Raw genomic sequence first — 19,915 nt, forward strand, 5'->3', positions numbered from 1 at the left:
TTTATAAGGCATCAGCATCACCAACTGACTTACCATATTTGGGGAGGCAGTGCTGCCTAGTGGATAGGACACTGTACTGTAAGACTTGTAAAGTGAAATCCTAATGTTCCTGAAGTCAATGGCAAAACTCCCATTGACTTCAATGGAACCTGGATTTTGGCCCTGGGTTCTATTTCACAACTCTCATACTGACATGCTGGCTGAACTCAGATGAATCACTTCACCTTTGTGTTTCTCTATGTCCCCTTCCACCATTTGTCTCTTACCTAATTAGATATTTCAGGGCAGAGATTACTTTTCAGCTCTGTGCCTCAGTCCGGATCTCTACACACTATTGTCATACAGATATAATAATAAAGGTCCTTGGGTTCCAGACTACTTACTCAATACATGACCCTAGGCAAGTCATGTAATTTCATTGCATCATAACTAATCCAGCTATAAAACACCGTATAAAACCAGGTCCTTCAAGCAAACAAACCTCTTATACTTCATCTGAGTTAAGCTGCCTAGATGAGCAGTTTTACACTTACACTCACAATACAAGTCAAGGGAAATACTGTGATTCCTTTATTAGTCCAACACATATGCTAATATCCAAAATCTGGGCTCAAGTACTAACAGTTTTAGCAATAAGTATAGTTTTTTATATAATGTGTACTCTGTATAATGTCACTTGAATGGATACAGATATTTGTAGCTCATATATTTTACCCAACTCCTTTTACTTTTATTTCTGAGCAACGGAGCAAAGCCACTTACATGCATTTCTGGTGCACAGCGTCCAAGCAAGTCTATCAGAGCTGAATAAAATGACATAATTGCATTGCCCATGTGCACAATTTCTTCTTCCTCCTCCTCTTCAACACTGCTGAAAAGGAACCAAAAACATGTGAATATTTTGACTGACATAGGATAGCCTAAAATAAGGTTGGATTCTTCGTTATAAGGTGACTGTGTAAAACTTTAGACTGAAGCTCCTGCTGACTGAAAGCAGTGTTTATTGACCTATTTCTTGTGTCTGGTCACATGTTAATTTCTTCTACACTAAGAAATACATTTATTATTCACATTTTATAAGTTAGCCCAGAATAGGTAGGAAAAGTCTTTTGTGTTTTCTGTTTAAAAATTATTTTTCATTAACTCTGTAGCACATTCCCTGTGTACATTTTATTTGAAAAGTCAAATTATAAATTATGTACCCTGTTCCACATCTGAAAGTTCACACTAATACTTATGTATCTAAAACATGTATCGGGTTCTCAAGTTTGCTGTTCAATCATACAGAGAATTATTTGCCCTAATTTAGGTCCTATACATATTAAGTTAAGTGATAGATCCAATGTCTCTTTGCAAAAGATAGTTACCTTTTCCGTAACTGGTGTTCTTCAAGATGTGTTGCTCATATCCATTCCATATTAGGTGTGTGTGCTCGCCACATGCACTGGTGCCGGAATTTTTTTCCTGAGCAGTATCTATAGGGGACTGGCTCTGGTGCCCTCTGGGGTGGCGCCCGCATGGTGCAGTAAAAAGGACGCTGTTGGCTCCCCGCACTCTCAGTTCCTTCTTGCCGGAAACTCTGACAGTGGGGAAGGAGGAGGGGTCATGGAATGTACATGAGCAACACATCTCGAAGAACAACAGTTATGGAAAAGGTAACTGTGTTTTCTTCTTCGAGTGCTTGTTCATGTCCATTCCACATTAGGTGATTCCCAAGCAGTACCCCTGGAAGTGGGTAGGGGTTCACGGACATGTAGATTGCAACACAGCTTTGCCGAAGCCAGCGTCATCTCTGGCCTGCTGAGTGATGGCATAATGAGCCATGAATGTGTGGACAGAGGACCACATCGTGGCTCTACAGACGTCCTGGATAGGGATGTACACCAGGAAGGCAGCTGAAGATGCCTGGGCTTTCGTTGAGTGGGCTCTGACAATCGGCGGTGGCAGAACCCCCGCTAGGTCATAACAGGCCCTTATGCACAAGGTGATCCAATTGGAAATGCTCTGCGAGGACACCAGAAGGCCCTTCATCCTATCCGCTGTAGTGATGAAGAGCTGAGTTGATTTACGGAAAGGCTTGGTACATTCTAAGTAAAAAGCCAAGGTCCTTCAGATGTCCAGGGTGTGAAGACATCTCTCTTCATTGGTCTTGTGTGGTTTGGGACAGAACACTAGGAGGAAGATGTCCTGGTTCATATGGAAGGTGGTCCCCACCTTCAGCAGGAAGGCCGTCTGGGGACACAGCTGAACCTTGTCCATGTAGAAGACCGTGTACGGCAGTGCTGAGGTCAAGGCTCTAATCTCAGAGACTCGTCTTGCTGATGTCACCGCCACCAGGAATGCGACCTTCCATGACACATGAGGAAGGGAGCAGGAGTCCAGCGGCTCAAAGGGAAGGCCTGTGAGCCTAGAGCAGACCAAGGTAAGATCCCACTGTGGGACAGGAGTCCGCACCTGCAGGAAGAATCTCTCGAGACCTCTCAAGAATCTGACCGTCATGTCATGGGAGAACGCTGTCTGTCCTTGGATTGGTGGGTGAAAAACAGAGATGGCCGCGAGATGCACTCTAATGGAAGAGTGTGCCAGGCCCTGGTTCCTCAAATGAAGCAGATAATCTAAGACAGATTATATGGAAGAAGAGATACCATGCTCGGACGCCCAGGAAAAAGAGATATCATGCTCGGATGCCCAACAGGAAAACCTTGTCCACTTGGTCAGGTAAGTGAGTCTGATTGAGGGCTTCCTACATCCCAGGAGGACCTGTTGGACTTCCTCCGAACAGGTCCACTCCTCCAGGTTCAGCCACGCAGCATCCATGCCGAAAGTTGGAGGGATGTGAGGTTGGGGTGTAAGAGACGACCATGGTCCTGTGACAGCAGTTCCGATCAGTTAGTCAGGGGCCAGGGAGGGGCCACTGTCACTTTCATGTGTGTGCCGACCCAGTGCTGGCACACAGATGCCTCAACCACAAAGGAATTGAGGTCTGGGTGGGAGTATAAGTACTCATGCCCTTTGGTTGGCACAAAGTACTTGCTTTCAGTCCTCTTAGAGATAGGGGCCAGGGAAGAGGGAGTCTGCCACAGGGCATTAGTGATTTTGGAAGCCCCTTCATGAAGGGGTAGAGACACCCTGGCAGGAGCCGAGGACATCAAACACAGAGTCCAAGGGCTCTTTCAGTTCCTCTGCCTGAAGTCCCAGGTTGGAAGCGACCCTCTTCAAAAGTTCCTGGTGCACTGTGGTGTCATCCTGAGGAACTGGGTGAGAGGGCCCCGTGATAGCCTTGTCTGGCGACAATGAGGATGATGCTGGTGCCATGGGAACCTCAACGTCCATTGGTGGTCCAGCCTGGGTCCTCCTGGACCTGTGGGGTCTTACCCCCCAAAGCCTTGAGCACTGGAGCGGGACAGGATACTGAGGCTGCTGGCCTCTCTGAGGCTCCCAACAGCAACCGGGCAGCCTGGGGAGATTGGGTGAACCCCCAAGGGTTCCACGTGTACCATGGCCCCAACCACTGTGCTTGGGGCCATGGGACAGGTTTTGGTGCTGATGATGTGAGCGGCACCATTGGTACCGGGGCTTGGGCCACAGTCAGGGAATCTCGCTCCATGCTGGAGCTATAAGCGGAGCAGCCGGTAGCAGGCAACCAGGATTGGATGGAGTGGTGGCTCTTGTCTGACCGGTGCTGGTCGCTGCGTCTTGAAGCCGACCTGTCCTAGCGAGACAGGCATCTTGGTTGGGATCTCTGGGTCCGATGGTGTTCGGTGGATCTGCGGCAGACACCCAGCGATCCATGCCTCATGCTACTCGACCGGTACCGGGATGTCAAATGGGACTGGAAGCAACGGGTCAGTTGCTGGGAGGATCTTCCTGAGTAGAGCGACCTCTTTCTTGGAGATGGGCAATGACAGCCCGGCGATTGGCAGACTCTGATCCCCGATCAGTCCTGTGATCGATACTGGGCCCTTGGAGATGGTTGGGGCTGGTCCCGGAGTTCTTGCCAGGTGGCATTTGCTCAGAGGATCTGCGCCAATCTACCGGAAAGGTACACCTCAAGTCCCTCGATGGGTGCCCCCGGTGTGGGGACTGAAGGCTCCTCTGAGCCTGCCTCTCTAGTCCTGAGGCGTGACGGCTTCGGGCGGGCGAACGCTGGCAGGACATCCCTCTCGATGGGGAATAGTGCCACTGAGATGGGGACACATGCATCGAACCCAACGTGGGTTTTCCCCGAGACTGGGGTACTGCGGGAGCCGGTGTGAGTGGCACTGGGAGTGTCAGGATCTCCTGAGCTACTTGAAGGGCTTCGGGTGTTGACGGCACCTGAAGCTGGACAGGGCCAGCACCGGTATCTGGAGTCTTAGGCGAAGTATGGGATGGGCTGCACCACTCGACTTGAGCTGGGGCCTGACTTCCTGAAGGGGCGTTGAGCTGCCTGGCACGGGTCTTGGCTCACCCACAGCCCTCTCCTTTCCCTTACGGGAGGTAGGAGATTTTTCCCTTCACAGACTTTTTTGGCTTCTTGACTGGAGCCTTGGAGGGAGATCGGTACTGGCTCGTGGACGGTGCCAGCGGAGCACTGTGTACGGAGGCCATGGTGCTCGGTGCAGAGTTGGACTGCTGCTCTGGTGCTGAAATGAGTGCCAACTCCATTAGGTGCACCTTTATATCGTGCTTCTTCTTCATCCTAGGTTTGAAGGAATTGCAGATCTGACACTTGTCACTTATGTGCTCTTCACCTAAGCACCTTTGGCAGTTGGTATGTGGATCGCTGATGGGCATAGGCCATTTGCAGCGATCACAGGGCTTAAAGCCTGGGGACTGGGGCATGCCCCGTCCCCTGTCTGAGTCCCGTTCGGGACTATGAGAATTTCAAGAACTACTACTAAGGGTAACTAACTGTAACAACAACTATCTACTACCATACTACAAGTTCTACAGAGTTCGAACAAACCAGAGAATGAGACAACGCTAGCCAAAGAAGCAGACATTCCAGCACCATCACTAGCGGCAAGAAGGAACTGAGGGTGGGGAGAGCCAGCAGCACCCCTTATACTGCGCCATTCAGGCGCCACTCCAGAAAGCGCCAGAGCTGGTCCCCTATGGATACTGCTGAGGCAAGTACGCATACCTAATGTGGAATGGACATGAGCAAGCACTCAAAGAATAATAATTGTTTACTCTTCAATTATGTTATTAGGATGCTGTCTACCATCAATCAAAGAGGAGTTATCAACTTCTAATTGATTTGTAAAGTCAAAAAACTACTGCACTTCATGTAAATGTGAGTGTGGTCATAGACAGGAGTTTGCTGACAGGAGGATTCTGTGACAATGACCAATTCAAAAAGGTACTCTACAGTGTGGTTTAGAAAAAAATGTCCATTGTTGTAGAAAAATGAAAAGAAACTTCAAGATGTTTCTTACATTGAGATTTTCAAAACAGATTAGGGGATTTAGACAAGTATCTTTCAATCTGTTGAACTGCTTTGAAAACCTCAGCCTTAATCTTTTCTTTCAGAATTCCAGAAGCAAAAACATTTATTCTTTGTAAAGTATTCAATAATGCATAGATTTTATTGAATCTCTGGGGCAGGGTGGTAAAAAGGGGACAGATGGGGTCACCTCTCCCCCCTCATCCAAGAATTGTGCAGAGGAGACATCACCTGCACCACACTTGGGCACTAAGACCTATCAGGTACCTTTCTTTCCTCCTGCCATGTGGCCTCAGGGAAAAAACTGCAGGGAGGAACCAGTCAGAAACTCCAGGTCAGAGCAGAAGCAGACAAATCAGGGAGCTTCAGACAGACAGAGAATGTTGTACAATTTTGACGGTACTTTCTGAGCTCAGTGCTCCTTGGCTCTGTGTGTGTGCTCTAACCCTCTTGTTCCCCACAACCCTCACAATCTCTTCACCTCAATTTCACACCATATCTGCTCCTCTACCCTATTCTTCCCTGCCCTGTCCCCTATATCTCCTTTCCCTTCCATGCCCTCTCTCCCTTCACTTTTCCTTCCATTTGCTGATCCCCTCCTAACTAAACCCATCATAAAAAGCAATCATAGAGCTAACATGAAGCTTGCTGTTATCACACTGTTCACTCTCCTTGTGTGTTATCCTTCCCTGTCCCCTATCTGTCTGTCTTATCGATTTACACTGTAAACTCTTTGAGGTAGGGACTGTCTGCTGCTCTGTGTCTATACAGTGCCTAGCACAATGGGGCAAACATGGTTAGCCATTAGGTACTACTGTAGTATACAAGATTAATAATTCAGCTAATGAAACATCAGCATTTGCCAAAAGAGCATATAACATTTACTTACACTTCTCTTATATAGCACTGAGATGGAAGGTCAAGAGTTGGGTTCTCTGAGATCTTAATAGCTCCTTGCATAGCTGCCAGCAAACCATTTCCTCCTTCTCCTCTAAGAGCTGGCCCAAAGCATTCTGGGCGTCGAATAAGGAGCTTGACAACAACACTAGCATTTTCCTCAACACTTTCACCTAAAGACCAACAGGACATGTTAGCCTCTTATATAAAAGCCAATACATTCTTCTGAAAGGCAACCACTAATTTATGCAACAGAGGGTCCTGTGGCACCTTTAAGACTAACAGAAGTATTGGGAGCATACGCTTTCGTGGGTAAGAACCTCACTTCTTCAGATGCAAGTAATGGAAATCCATGTATGTATTTCCATTACTTGCACCTGAAGTGAGGTTCTTACCCACGAAAGCTTATGCTCCCAATACTTCTGTTAGTCTTAAAGGTGCCACAGGACCCTCTGTTGCTTTTTACAGATTCAGACTAACCCGGCTACCCCTCTGATACTTGACACTAATTTATGAACAGTTTGGATTTTTCCCTAAATTTTACAGAACATAAAATAATAGAGAGAGAGAGAGAGAGAGAGAGAGAGAGAGAGAGAGAGAGAAACAAACTTTTTTTAAAAGGGAAAAATGCTAAATTTACAGCACCAGAGATAAATCTTCTACTTAATTAAAAATGCAGTTATTATACAGGGAATGACAGTGTAAACGTCCCCAAACTGCCTTGGCCAAAGTTCAACAACCCTAACCTAGAAGATTGACTTCTAGGGTTGCCAGGGGAATTCATTTCCAGGACTACTTCTGTCTTTGCCCTCTCTTCTGAGACTGCCGACAAAGGCAGCAATTGTGGTAGTAGCTTCTGAAGTATCCATGCAGGAAATGGACTGAGAACTCATTTTACATAAATAATTAAACCATCACTAGAAGATAACAAAAATGGTTACTAACCTTCTGTAATTGCTGTTCTTTGAGATGTGCTACACATGTCCATTCCACTCTTGGCATGTGTGCGGCCTGTGCAGTCATTGGAAACTTTTCCTTCAGTGGTTCTGCCAGGATGGTTGAAACGCCCTCTGCCATTGTGTGCTAATGCATCCAAGTATGAAGGGCCCAGCCATCCCAGAGTCTCCTCAGTTCCTTTTTGCTGGACAACCCCACTGCACAGAAGTAGACCGGTGGGTCGTGGATTGAACATGTGTAACACCTCTCAAAGAACAACAGTTATGGAAGTTTAGTAACTATTTTTTCTTGAGTGATTGCGCATTAGCATTCCACACTTGGTGACTAACAAGCTATAAAGCAGATGGTGGGATCGGAGTCGATGTACACACAGATTGGAGTACAACTTGCTCAAATTTAGCATAGTTTCTAGATTACTGAGTGATGGCATAATGAGATGCAGAGGTGTGGACTGAAAATCAGGTAGCCTCTCTACAAATTTCCTGGATAGGGGCATGCATAAGAAATGCCATTGAAGCCACATGAGATCTTGTCGAATGAGCAGTTACTCTGCTTCATGGAGAAATGCCAATCAGGACATAACATATATGAACATATCCATGTTGAAATTCTTTGTGAAGAGATTGGGAGATCTTTTATCCCATCTGCGATGACCACAAATAGTTGGGCTGACAAATGGTACTGTTTAGTTCTATGTAGAACACCAAAGCCCTTCTAACATCGAGGGTGTGCAGGCATTGCTCATCTCTATTGTAGGAAAATAAATCAAGTGGTTAATATGAAAGTGAGATATCACTTTAGAGAGAAATCTTGGATGAGGGCATAGATATACTTTATCCTTCAAGAAAACTGTATAAGGAGGTTCAGATGTCAGAGATACAGCTCAACAACCATACAGGCCATAGTGATGGCTACCAAAAAAAGCCACTTACATTGACAGGTTTAACTAAGAAGCACATTGCTAAAGGCTTAGATGAGGCCCCATAAGCTTAAACAAAACTAAGTTCAAGTCCCAGAGAGGAACAGGTTCCTTCATCTGTGGGTACAACCTTTCTAGGCCTTTCAAAAGTCTGATTGACATAGCATTAGAAAATATAGAACAGCTGTCCACGTGAGGCTGGAAAGCTGATATTGCTGCCAAGTGGACCTTGATATAACTAATCACCAAACCTTGATATTTTGGAAAAATAAATAGTCCAGAACATGCTGGATTGAGTACTGCACTGGCAAAACTTCAAATTGATGAGACCAGGAGGAAAATTGCTTCTGTTTTGAAATATAAGTAGCCCTGGTGGAGGGCTTTCTGCTATTTAACAAGACATCCCAAACTTGCTCCAAACAAGACTCCTCTCTAGGATTTAGCCATGGAGCTTCCAGGCTACTAAATGAAGTGCCTGCAGTTTTGGATGGAACAGCCAACCATAACACTGCAAAATGATGTCTGGGGCCATAGGAAGTGAAATCAGAGCCTCTCCGATAGATCCATGAGAATGGAGAACCAGTGCTGCCAGGGCAATGCTGCGGCTATTAGTATAACCCAGGCATGGTTCTACTTGATCTTTAGCAACTCTCTGTGTAGGAGTGGAATTGGAGGAAAAGCATAGCAGAGTTGTTCAGCCAGGATAGTCGGAGAGTGTCTGTGATGGAACCTGGACTGCAACCTTGTACGGAACAAAACTGATGGCTTTTCCTGTCAGTTTTGGTTGTGAATAGATCTATCTGGGGATTCCCTCACTGCTGGAAAATGCACCTGACCTGATGGAAAATGCACCTGGCTACATCCAGGCAGAAAGACCACTCGTGGTGATTTGTAAACAATCTGCTTAGATGGTCAGCATGCTCACTCTGCACCCCTGAAAGGTAAGAGGGTTCAAGATTGATTTAATTGGCAGAGCAAAAGTTCCAGAGGTGAATGGCCTCTTGACAAAGTGGGGAAGAGCAGGCTCCTCACTGCCCGTTGAGGTAAAACATCGTCGTTGTGTTGTCTGTGAGAACAAACAGGCTTTTTCCCTGGACATAAGATAGGAAAAGCTGGCATCCTAGCGGATAACCCTTCGTTCCCTGACATTGATGTGTAGAGACATGTCTTGTGAGGACCATAAACTCTGAGTTTGGAGGGGACCCAGATGAGCACAGATGCATCTGTCACCAATGTCAACAAAGGCTGAGGGTGGACACAGTGAACACCTTCACACATATTGAGCAAGTGAGCTCTATAATCATCAGAAGGGAATGAGACGCCTCCCGAGGAAACTGCCTCATCGGGGAGGAGGACAATGAAGCCAGCACAGGTTGAGGCTGTCCCTCCTCCATAAGCTGTCCAGCAGACTTCTCCAGAACCACCACTTCCTGCTCACTACCGGGCCCAGAACCAGACTCAGGAACAGGCAGTGTCTGGTGAGTAGACTCCCTGTGCCTCTCTGAGGAGACAAAGCAGGAATGCCATATGTATGACTTGGAAACTGAGGGGAATCTTCAGATTCCAAAAGAACCATTGGATGGGTGGTGGGCCCCAGTAACTCCTGGCCATTGCAGCTTGAGGAGCTCGAGGCATCCCCTGGTAATAACACCTGGGTGGGGAGTAGCATGACTGGCTCGAAGGCTGGGAAACATAGGAATGAATCTCCAATTCAGAGGACTAATCACTCTCTGCTGACCAAGGTGGGGGGCGGGGGGGAGCTCCCAATTATACTGGAGAATGGTGCCAAGTCAGTAAAGAGCATAAAGCAGCTAACATTGTAGGCTTCTCCTTTTATGGTACCAACAGGGGCATAAAGTCTGAGGCCTTTCTCAGTGGTCTGTCTAGAGGTCTCATGCCTTTTCTTGGGCACTGGAGAGGCAAGTGGTGCCAAATCTCAGGTAGCATAAGAGGCACACTCCTAACCAATCCCAAAGCACTTGATGCCAAGTCAGGACAGCTAGGTTCTGATGGAAGTCTCAGGGCTGCCTCCAGGAGCAAAAACTTCAGCCTCACTTCTCTGTCTTTAGTCTTTGGCTTAAAGTTCCTGCAAATCTGGCAATGTTCTGAATATGAGCTTCCCCCAAGCATTTCAAGCAGTTTGAGTGTGGTTCACTGTCGGGCACTGGCCCAAAACAAAAGACACAGGGCTTGAAGCACAGTGACCAAGGCATCCCTCGGTTCCAAGAAACAGAAACCCCAGATCTGGGGACTGAAAAAGAACACTAAAAGTAAACTAACACTTACTAAGTACTAAGCAACTATAAAAACGAGATAACTATTCACAAGAGCACTTGCTAAGGCAAACCATGAAATTCCAACAACTATCACAGGTGGTAAGAAGGGACTGAGATGCTCTGGGGCAGCTGGGTCCTTTATATTGGAGTTTAGTGGCGTGCAACAGCAGAGGTGCTCAAGCCACCCTGATGGGTACCACTGAAATAAAAATTTCTGACTACTGTGCATGGGGTGCACGTACATCAAGAATGAAATGCATATGTGCAATCACTCAAAGAAGAATTTTCTGTTCATTGCCGACTAGGGCCGATATTCCAACTAGTGACCTAGATCAATCATAAAATTTAAATACCTGATTAAATGAATGATTCCAGGGACAGGTAAAGCTTTAGAAAATATACTACAGGGGACAATGCTGCACTGATATAAGGATAAATACTAACTTAACAGGTTCCCCCACATTCAGATCGTATAAAACTCAGTGCAATCCCCTCCCCCCCCAATTAAAAGATTATTTGTTCTAAATAGCCAGTGTTTTTCATGAAATAAAGTGATATTATTTCAGTGGTCCAACAGAAATGGGGATTGTTGCTAAACACTGTATTGTCTATGTTCTGTCACAAAGAATATCTCCTGTGATCTAGCAACTAAATCTTCTCAGCGTGACTACGGAATGTCAAATCCACCAAGGATTGATACATCTGCCCTCTAGACATGGTAATTTAACTGCAGTAAAAAAGTATCTCAGATTATTTTCAATATATGTTTAGGTAGGGATAAATATGTTTTGCTTGCTATATGAAGTCTTTAAATAGAATCCTTCTCAATTTCAATTTTTGAAGTTTTTTTTGTTGAAGAATTGCCACTTTGAGGTCTGTTATTGAGTGACCAGAGAGTCTGAACCAAAAAACTTCAAAAACAGACTCCAGCGTGAAGCTGCAGAATTGGAATTAATTTGCAAACTAGATACCATCAGATTAGGCCTGAATAAAGACTGGGAGTGGTTGGGTCATTACAAAACCTAAACTTAATTTCCCCAATACTAATTTCTCCCTACAGTTACTCACACCTTCTTGTCAACTGTCTGTAATGCACCTCTCTCACCACTTCAAAAGTTATTTTTCCTCCCTACGTATCCTGCTGTTAATTGATTTATCTCGTTAGATTGACCTAACACTTGGTAAAGCACCCCCATCCTTTCATGTATTTATATCTGCTCCTGTATTTTTTACTTCATACATCTGATGAAGTGGGTTCTAGCTCATGAAAGCTTATGCCCAAATAAATTTGTTACGCTCTAAGGTGCCACAAGGACGCCTTTTTTTTTTTCCTGATACAGACTAACACGGCTACCACTGAAACCTTGTACTTTTGAGACACTTATTGAAATTAGCCTTCAGTGTTTCTTTTTTTATCTTTATGGTTTGTCATATCAAGTGATGAAATAAAAAAATCACAATTGTTTTTAATATCTGAGGGTTAACCTTGAAATCCTTATTTGGGCAAAGCTCCCAGTTATAACAATGGTTATTTTGCCTGAGGAAGGACAGAACAAAAACTTCAGGAGTGGGCTCCAGGTTTGAATCCGATATCAGTGTGATCAGCAGACCTTTTAAGCTTTAGTACTGCTCCAAGCCCCAACTTGGTATGGCCATTAAGACCAGATTTTGGACAATTGGCATGTTGAACTATTACTGTGCTTACAACTGAACTGGTCCTTTTTGTTCATTTTAACCTCTTGTGTGTTACATCAAACTTTTCACTAGTATGATTAGTGATCTAATATTATAATAAACAAGATCAACAAAATTATACCCTGTCAGATTTTCATCGGTATATTGTACAGTTGTAGTCCCATTGTATAGTTAATTAACATTTAAAATGCGTTAGGAATACTTACATTACATTTAAAAGGCCAACCTTTTCCCCACAGCCTCCCCCCTGTCAGAGCCTTTCCCCACTTCTGCAGTCTTTCCCTGCTGAGGAGAAGGGCTCCACCAATGGGGAGCTAACAACGTCTTTTCCCACTGCCTGAGTCTTTCCCTCCTGTGAGGAAGGGCTCCATCAGCGAGGAAGTTGTGGGACACTACACTGCTAAAAAATAGCAGTGTAGATGGGAAGCACAGCTTGGGCAAGTAGAGAGCCATGTAGGGCAGGGGCGGGCAAACGTTTTGGCCAGAGTGCCGCATCAGGTTTCCAAAATTCTATGGAGGGCCGGTTAGCGGAGGCTGTGCCTCCCCAAACAGCCAGGCATGACCTGGGCCCCGCCCCCATCTGACTCCTCCTGCTTCTTGCCCCCTGATGGCTCCCCCAGGACTCCTGCCCCATCCAACCCCCCCGTTCCCTGATGGCCCCCCCGGAACTCCAGCCCCATCCAGCCACCCCTTTTTCCTGTCCCCTGACCGCCCCCAGAACCCCTGCCCCTGATTTCCCCCGCCACCCCATCCAACCCCCACTCCTTCCTGACTGCCCCCCAACCCCACCCCAATTACCCGCCCTCTGAGTGCCCTGACCCCTATCCACACCCCTGCCCTCTGGCCATCCCCCTGAACTCCCCTGCCCTCTGTCCAACCCCCCCTATTCCCTGCCCCCTTACCACAGCCGCACTGCCCAGAGTGCCAGGACAGGCAGCCGCACCACCTGGTTGGAGCCAGCCACACACCACACAGCACAGAGCACCGGGTCAGGCCGGGCTCCGCAGCTGCGCTGCCCCAGGAGCCCAGAGCATTGCAGCGGGGCAAACTGAGGCTGCGGGGTGGGGGGGACAGCAGGGGAGGAACCTAGGGCTAGCCTCCTTAAAGAAGCATGCAGTGTAGACATATTCTCAAGCACCAACTGCTATCTGTGAACCTCATCAGCAGTCTCAGCCAAGGGTCCAAGAAATGAATGAACATTGAGAAGGAACTACTTTTTCTCTTCTAGAGTTTGTTTCTTCGCTTCAGGATTAAGGTACATTGGCAGGCAACAGGAAGAAGAGATGACTAAATTCTTCAATATTGTTTATCCAGCATCTTTCACAAACACTAAACTCACACAAAAATACTTCACTGTGATATATTATAATATAATTCTGCATTTTGTAACAAAGTGGAACAGTTACACTTTGACATGCGTGTAACGCTCATAGTGGTAACATTAATGCGGTTCAGTTGCTGGAAGTCGCTGTGCGTCCTGAAACACTGTCATTAACCTCTTGGCACCTCAGTTTACCCACCACTAAAATTCATATAATTTTATTTACCTACCTTAAGATGGTATTCCCAGACTTTATTAAATAACTAAAGTTTGCAAGAGCATTAAAAGATGTGATATAAGAAAAAATATAGTTAAATAACAATTATGAAGATGATGATAATTACATAAAGGAGGGAACACACTAGTAATCTTACATTTGAAAAGAGACAGTATACTTTAAATAACTCAAAGATTTAGATTTTACTGATAGAGAAATGTGTAAAAAATGAGGTTTTCTTAAAACATTTAAGAAAACATCTCTGGGGATAATCAAGATACCAAAGATTTAAACTTACTGTTAACAAAAACAGCAAATCTTAAGAATGATAGGTAACGTTCACCCTCTATTGGATTCCATCCAATGTCAGGATATCCTTTAGCTACCAGCATAGGGCAGCTCTGAAGTCCACAACCAGCCAAGTAGGTGACAACCTGTTAAATATAAGCATTTGTAGTATTAAACATTTGTTATGTTTTAGTTTTGAAATAGATTTCTAATAATGTTATCAATGTTTGAAACAAAATAGAGCATCAGAAATAAATTACAAGATATTTTTATATAGCAAATGGTTTGACCTGCCTCTGAGAAACAATGTGGTTATGCTTAACATTGCATCAATTTATTTTTCTAGCTCTTAGTTTTCTGTATCAAATAATGAAAAACCTAAAGCCTTTTTATTTTTAAGACGGCCTATTTACATGATCAGAACATCCATAAAACAATTGGCAGAGTCTTAATTTTGGAGGTGAAAAATCAAAGAATCAAGAACTGTGAAAGTCTGATTTTTCCTCCCTATATTAAATAAACTGTAGAGAGAAAGTTAGGAAACAAAAATTTAACAACTTAAGAACTTGTTTTGGATTCCTAGCTCATAGCAATAGCAAAATTCCTGCCACATCCAAGGTTACCTAATGTGAAACAATGCTGTTAAACTTTCTGGGTGAAACCCTGATCCTGCCTATGCAATGGAAATGTTGATATTCAAAAGGGCTGAGATTTCATAATCAGACTTTTTTGGGGAATTATAATAATTAGGGTAAAACAAACTAAATGGAAGTACAAATATTCAAACTCTTCAAAAAATTGATCAATATACAATTGAAAAAGTCTAAAGATCCATCCAGAATCAAATTAGAATTTCTGTAATCTATAGATACCAAATGTAATGTTACTTATTAAGATAAATGTCAAAAACTACTAGATGAACCTTTAAGAAGAGGTTGGAAGTTAATTTATAGTAAGATGTAGTGAATAGTCTTACCTCCTTCAAAACATGGGCCATAGAATTTTACTATTAACTTCTAATGTGTACCATACTGCAGGATAATTTGAGATGGTAAGGAAGGGAGGAAAAGAAGGAAAGAGAAGCAGTAGTTCTCTCTCCTAGGATTTTTCAAATAGTATATTTATGATAGAAAACCATTGCTTTGAGTATTTTATCCTAGTGTAGGGCTCAACCATCAAGCTGTGGGCTAATAATTTTTCACTATATTCCTTAATTCTAATTAATATATATTATATATATATACAAAAATATTAAAAGAATGTTAAGGTTGTTAGTCACGCACTCAAAAGTTTGGAAAAGGTCAAAATTAAGGTTGCCTGTTCAATCTTAATTTGCACTCCCAGCTGTACGCATTATACCATCTTTAATTACATGAACTCATTTTTTTCCCCACAGGACTTCTGCCTCAGTATACAGGATGGACAGTGCTCACCGAATATATAATCAATATTTCATTTTATCTTAATCATGTGTGGCCTTATTTACTGCACACCTCCAAACCGTGCATTGAATACACAATTATTAATTTCCTCATGGGTTTTAATATGGTGCTCATCACTCTAATATCTAAACACGTCACAAACATTAATGAATTTAGCACCAGAACACTGCTGTAACAGGAGGCAGTGTTGTTATCCCCATTTTACACATGGGGAACTGAAGCACAGAGGGACCAAAATTGTCAAAAATGTCACCTAATTTTGGGTGCCCAAATTGAGACACATAAGCCCTAATTTTTCAGAGTACTTGGCAATTTTATAGCATTTTATATGTTCAAAACACAGCTCCAACCGACTTCAGTTACTGTTGTGAGCACTCAGCACTTCTGTGCATGTGGACCCAAATGTCTCAAGTTGGGCTACCAGAAAACAAGACACACATAGCAACCACAAGAAATTTTGTCTTAAATGACTTGCTCAGTATCACATAGGAACTCTACGGCAAAAGCAGGGATAGAATCCAATTCTGTAGGGCAGCCTTTGACTGCCTTTATCACTAGACCATCCTTTCTCTTCCTGCAATCTCCTGCATTTTCACTTCATGCCTTCCAACTTTGCAACCAGTGAGACTGAGATCCCATAGACAATGTTATTTATTATACAATCTTGATTGATTCCCAGAAGATGGTCCATCCTCTTTAGCATTTCCTAACTTTTGACTACTTGACTTTGCAACCTTAATGTTCTTTTCACATATTTTTGCATGTAATTTCCTAAATTTTTTTAAAAGCAAAATGAGGCAACAGAAATTACAGCATGTGGAATCACACTTATCCCCACATGGGACATCAGTAGGAGTTGGACCTTTCAATTCACAGCACAGACCTCTGCCACTTGAACTAATAGAGTAATTTAATAGCAGTAGGCTATCCTCTATGTCAGAGGTTCTCAAACTGTGGTCCGTGGACCACCAATGGTTTGCGAGTTCCATTCAGGTGGTCCGTGGATAGTCCCCTCTAAGGTTCCCATGGTGGCCGCACACGAGAGAATGAAGGGCCACCCACCTAATTAGTGGAGCCACACAGGCATGGCTTCAATATGTAGACGCCTGGCCCCTGAGAAGACGCACATGTAAGGTGAGGTGGTGGCCTTGGGGGAATAGGACGTAGGTGGGAGGGGGCAGTGGGGTGAGAACAGGGGTGGGGGGAATTTGGGACGTGCAGGGCTGCGATGACCAGAGAAAGAGGCGATTTTCCCCAGCTCCAGGGCTGTGGCTGCCGGGGAGAGACCCTCCTCCTTCCCAGTCCCAGCGCGGGGGCTGCCACGGTGGGGGAGAGAGGGCACATCCATCACATTAGAAAGGTAAGAGTACTGATATTAAAATATGAGTTGCGTGCTTTTATTATTAAGGTTTTTTTAATATAGCGCTTTTATCCAAAACGCTTTACAATAGTTGGCTAACAGTACAAACAACATTTGGAAAGATCATTAAGTGGTCCACCGAGACCCTCAGCAATTTTCAAGTGGTCCGCAAAAAAAGAAATTTGAGAAACACTGATCTATGTGGACCAACCAGTAGAGGGAAATAAGACATTTTGGCAGTCGGTTTCACAGATATTTGCTGACAGCAAGGAATGTAAAGACTTAGGAAACCTGGGTCCAATTCCAGTTTCTAGAGCAGAATGTGTTCAAGTGGTTATAAACCCTCACATCACCTGGGGTCCTGTCCCCATCCCCTTCTGCTCCTATCTACCCCCACCACCTGCCCCACTCCCCCTTTGTTCTTATCCACCCACTCTTCCTCATTGCCATCTAGATCTGCCCCATCCTCTTCTATTCCTTGTCCATGCCTACACCCTGACTCCTGTCCCCATTCGCTTCCCCTTCTGCTCATACCCAAAGGCTCAGACTCCTGACCTCTTCTCCACCTGATTCCTCACCAACTACCCACTCCCTGCATCCTTCCCTTCTGTGCCCATGCACCCGCTCTGCTCCTATCCACCACCTTGCCATCTGATTCCTGCCCCACCCCTTCTGCTTCTCCACCCCCCCTGGTTCCAGCTCCCCTTCCCCTCTGCACCTAGCACCTAACACCCTCCTCCCACACACACTACAGCCTTACCCAGGCCATTTGTCTGATTTTAAACTGGACAGTCGTCTTTTTGAGTAGTCTGTCCCCCATCCAATACTGAGACAAAACCAGACATGGATGTCATTTTGAAGAGCATGCCACTCCAACCCTGCCAGCATGACCTTGCACCTCTGCAGCCTCAGGAGGGAGCATGCCCAGAATAGACAGGATCTTTGAAAAATTTAGTTGTCAACTTTAAAAAGTCTTCACTGAGCAGGTGAGAACTGTGATTTTTCAGATGCTTATATCTTGGCCAAATTTGGATGAATTTTCACAGGAACAACATATGATATATCCCTGAGACCAAAGTGATCCCATCACGGCCTACTTTCAAGTCCCTGTTTCAAAGCAAGGAGGCACTAGAGCTTCTCACTTAAATAGCTGAAAGATTTATTATTAATTATTATTATTTTTAACATGGACAAAGCAACATACTTTCCCTAAATCTCATTTGGGAAGCAGCTTGACCATTTCAGCTGAAATTAAAAAAAAAAAAAAAAATTAGCTTGAGACATATACCTGGCATGGAAAATTTTAACCCAAATAGTTAGTTTTGCAAAGTTATAAGACTTGAAAGTAGAGACTTACAATGGGAAGTGTCAGGCAGCCTTCGCTATAGACATAACTTCCTGCATTGTCTATAATTTGTTTGTTCTATTGAGTTTCATACTGAATATACAATGGAATGTAATCACATAATATTTGGGAATTTAATCAGGGGATACTGAAGAAATTAGAAATGCAATCCTAGCATGCTTAAATTTTACTTTAAAAAAGACATTTAGGGTAAGTAAGGATCGGGCATCAACAAGGCAAAAAGTGAGTTGCTCCAATTTGGGGCAGATTACTGGTGCATGTTTGAAGACTTCAAATTCCAAGACAGCACAAAAACCAATAATGTTTCAAATTTTTAGAATTCCAATATTCAAGTAGATGTCAAATCAGGCAAATCCAGTTCACGCATGCCTATTTAAAACAATACCTATTTTAAAGATCTTTTATTTTACCCTACCCTTAATAACTAATTACATGGCTTTGCTATAAAAAGAACATAGAATTGGAGCAGTTACCCTGCCTTTAATATCATGCTGCTCTTTAACAACTATAAATAAGAGGAGTCAGGAAGATTGCCCCTCTGCCCTACATTACTGCAAGATGAGAAAGGGATTGTTGCAGCGTAATCAAATAATTAATAAACCTTTATTGCAAAACCCCAACCTTATTATGGCATGATCTGACTAGAAGGAGACAGAAAGGACATAGAGCAAAATAAAATAAAATAAAATAAGCTAATAGTAAGCACTTACCTTTTCCAGGTCTGGCTCTTCCAAAGCTAGTGCAAGCTCATTATTGTCCATTACAGAGGCAGCTGCAACATCTAGTGGAGTGGAACCCCTCATAGAAGGAGATGCTGGAGAAAAATATGGTAATATATAGTAATTAAAATTATTTAGTTTGCACTAATGAAAGTTGTGCAGCAGAGGGCAGCAGTTACACTATAATCTAGGTCATACTCAAATATATTCATATACAGTATGTTTTACTGTCCCAACTCAACAAAGCAAAGCTTAAGTGCTTTACTGAGTAGGGATGGACTTAAGTACATGCTTAAGTTCTGTGCTGATTCAGGACCTATATACACTGCTTTATTGTTTTAAAGATACAGACAAAGCAGCCTGGGATAACAACTCATAAAAACACTGAACTTTAGAGAAATGTAATAGAAGTTATATGTCCTCAGCATAGGGAAAATTTTCATTCTATAACTCTAGAGAGTGTGAAGTGCTATCAGAAGATCATCTCAACTGTTTAAAAATGTGTATACCTGGTTGGAACATTGTGTTTCATGTCTTACTATCACCTACTATTTCTTTATTTTACTCGTAGGTTGGTAATAAGAAAGTCATTTTTTCTTGGGCCACACAATTCTAAAGCACACTAAAATAAAGAACTATGCACTTCCAGGCTTTGGGGGTAGAATATGAAACTTCAAGTCATATGGTTGCACTTCAGAGATGGATCTTTGCATTACAAACTTTTTAAATAATAATATAATAATATATATACACACCTTCCTAACCATTCATTTAGCTGGCATACTAAAGACACCAGCATTATTATAAGGGTTAAATTAAATCTTTAATTTCCAGAAATAACTGTATCAAAGGTAAGGGGCATCAAGTAATATGGTTTTCTTCCTAACTCTTTCATTATGTTTAAATAACCCAGCTTTAGATTCTTCTGATTGTAATCCAATTCGCAGAAGTCTAATGATAGAAAGATAGAAAACTATGTTTTTCATTAACATTAATCCAATAATTGTATTTAAACTTCAAAGAGGTCCTC

The 19,915-nt window shown here is 43.6% G+C and overlaps 1 protein-coding gene across 21 annotated transcripts in view; it reads right to left on the reverse strand.

Annotated features, from left to right (window-relative positions):
* RYR3 (ryanodine receptor 3) overlaps window positions 1-19,915 on the reverse strand; it is a 561,484-nt gene that overhangs the window by 223,067 nt on the left and 318,502 nt on the right. For 16 of the 21 annotated variants that reach the window (XR_010601063.1, XR_010601064.1, XM_065595379.1 and 13 more), the window contains 4 exons: window positions 18,877-18,980; window positions 14,009-14,144; window positions 6,318-6,498; window positions 763-871 (listed from right to left, as the gene is read on the reverse strand). Coding sequence is in view for 19 of the 21 variants with exons in the window: in XM_065595379.1 (XP_065451451.1) it covers window positions 763-871; window positions 6,318-6,498; window positions 14,009-14,144; window positions 18,877-18,980 (530 nt within the window). In the remaining 2 variants the exon portion in view is untranslated. The remainder of the gene's footprint in view (window positions 1-762; window positions 872-6,317; window positions 6,499-14,008; window positions 14,145-18,876; window positions 18,981-19,915) is intronic. The other 5 variants (XM_065595380.1, XM_065595375.1, XM_065595373.1 and 2 more) reach the window with 1 other exon arrangement.

The sequence above is a fragment of the Chrysemys picta genome, chromosome 4, assembly GCF_011386835.1.
Source record: "Chrysemys picta bellii isolate R12L10 chromosome 4, ASM1138683v2, whole genome shotgun sequence".
NCBI lineage: Eukaryota > Metazoa > Chordata > Testudines > Emydidae > Chrysemys > Chrysemys picta.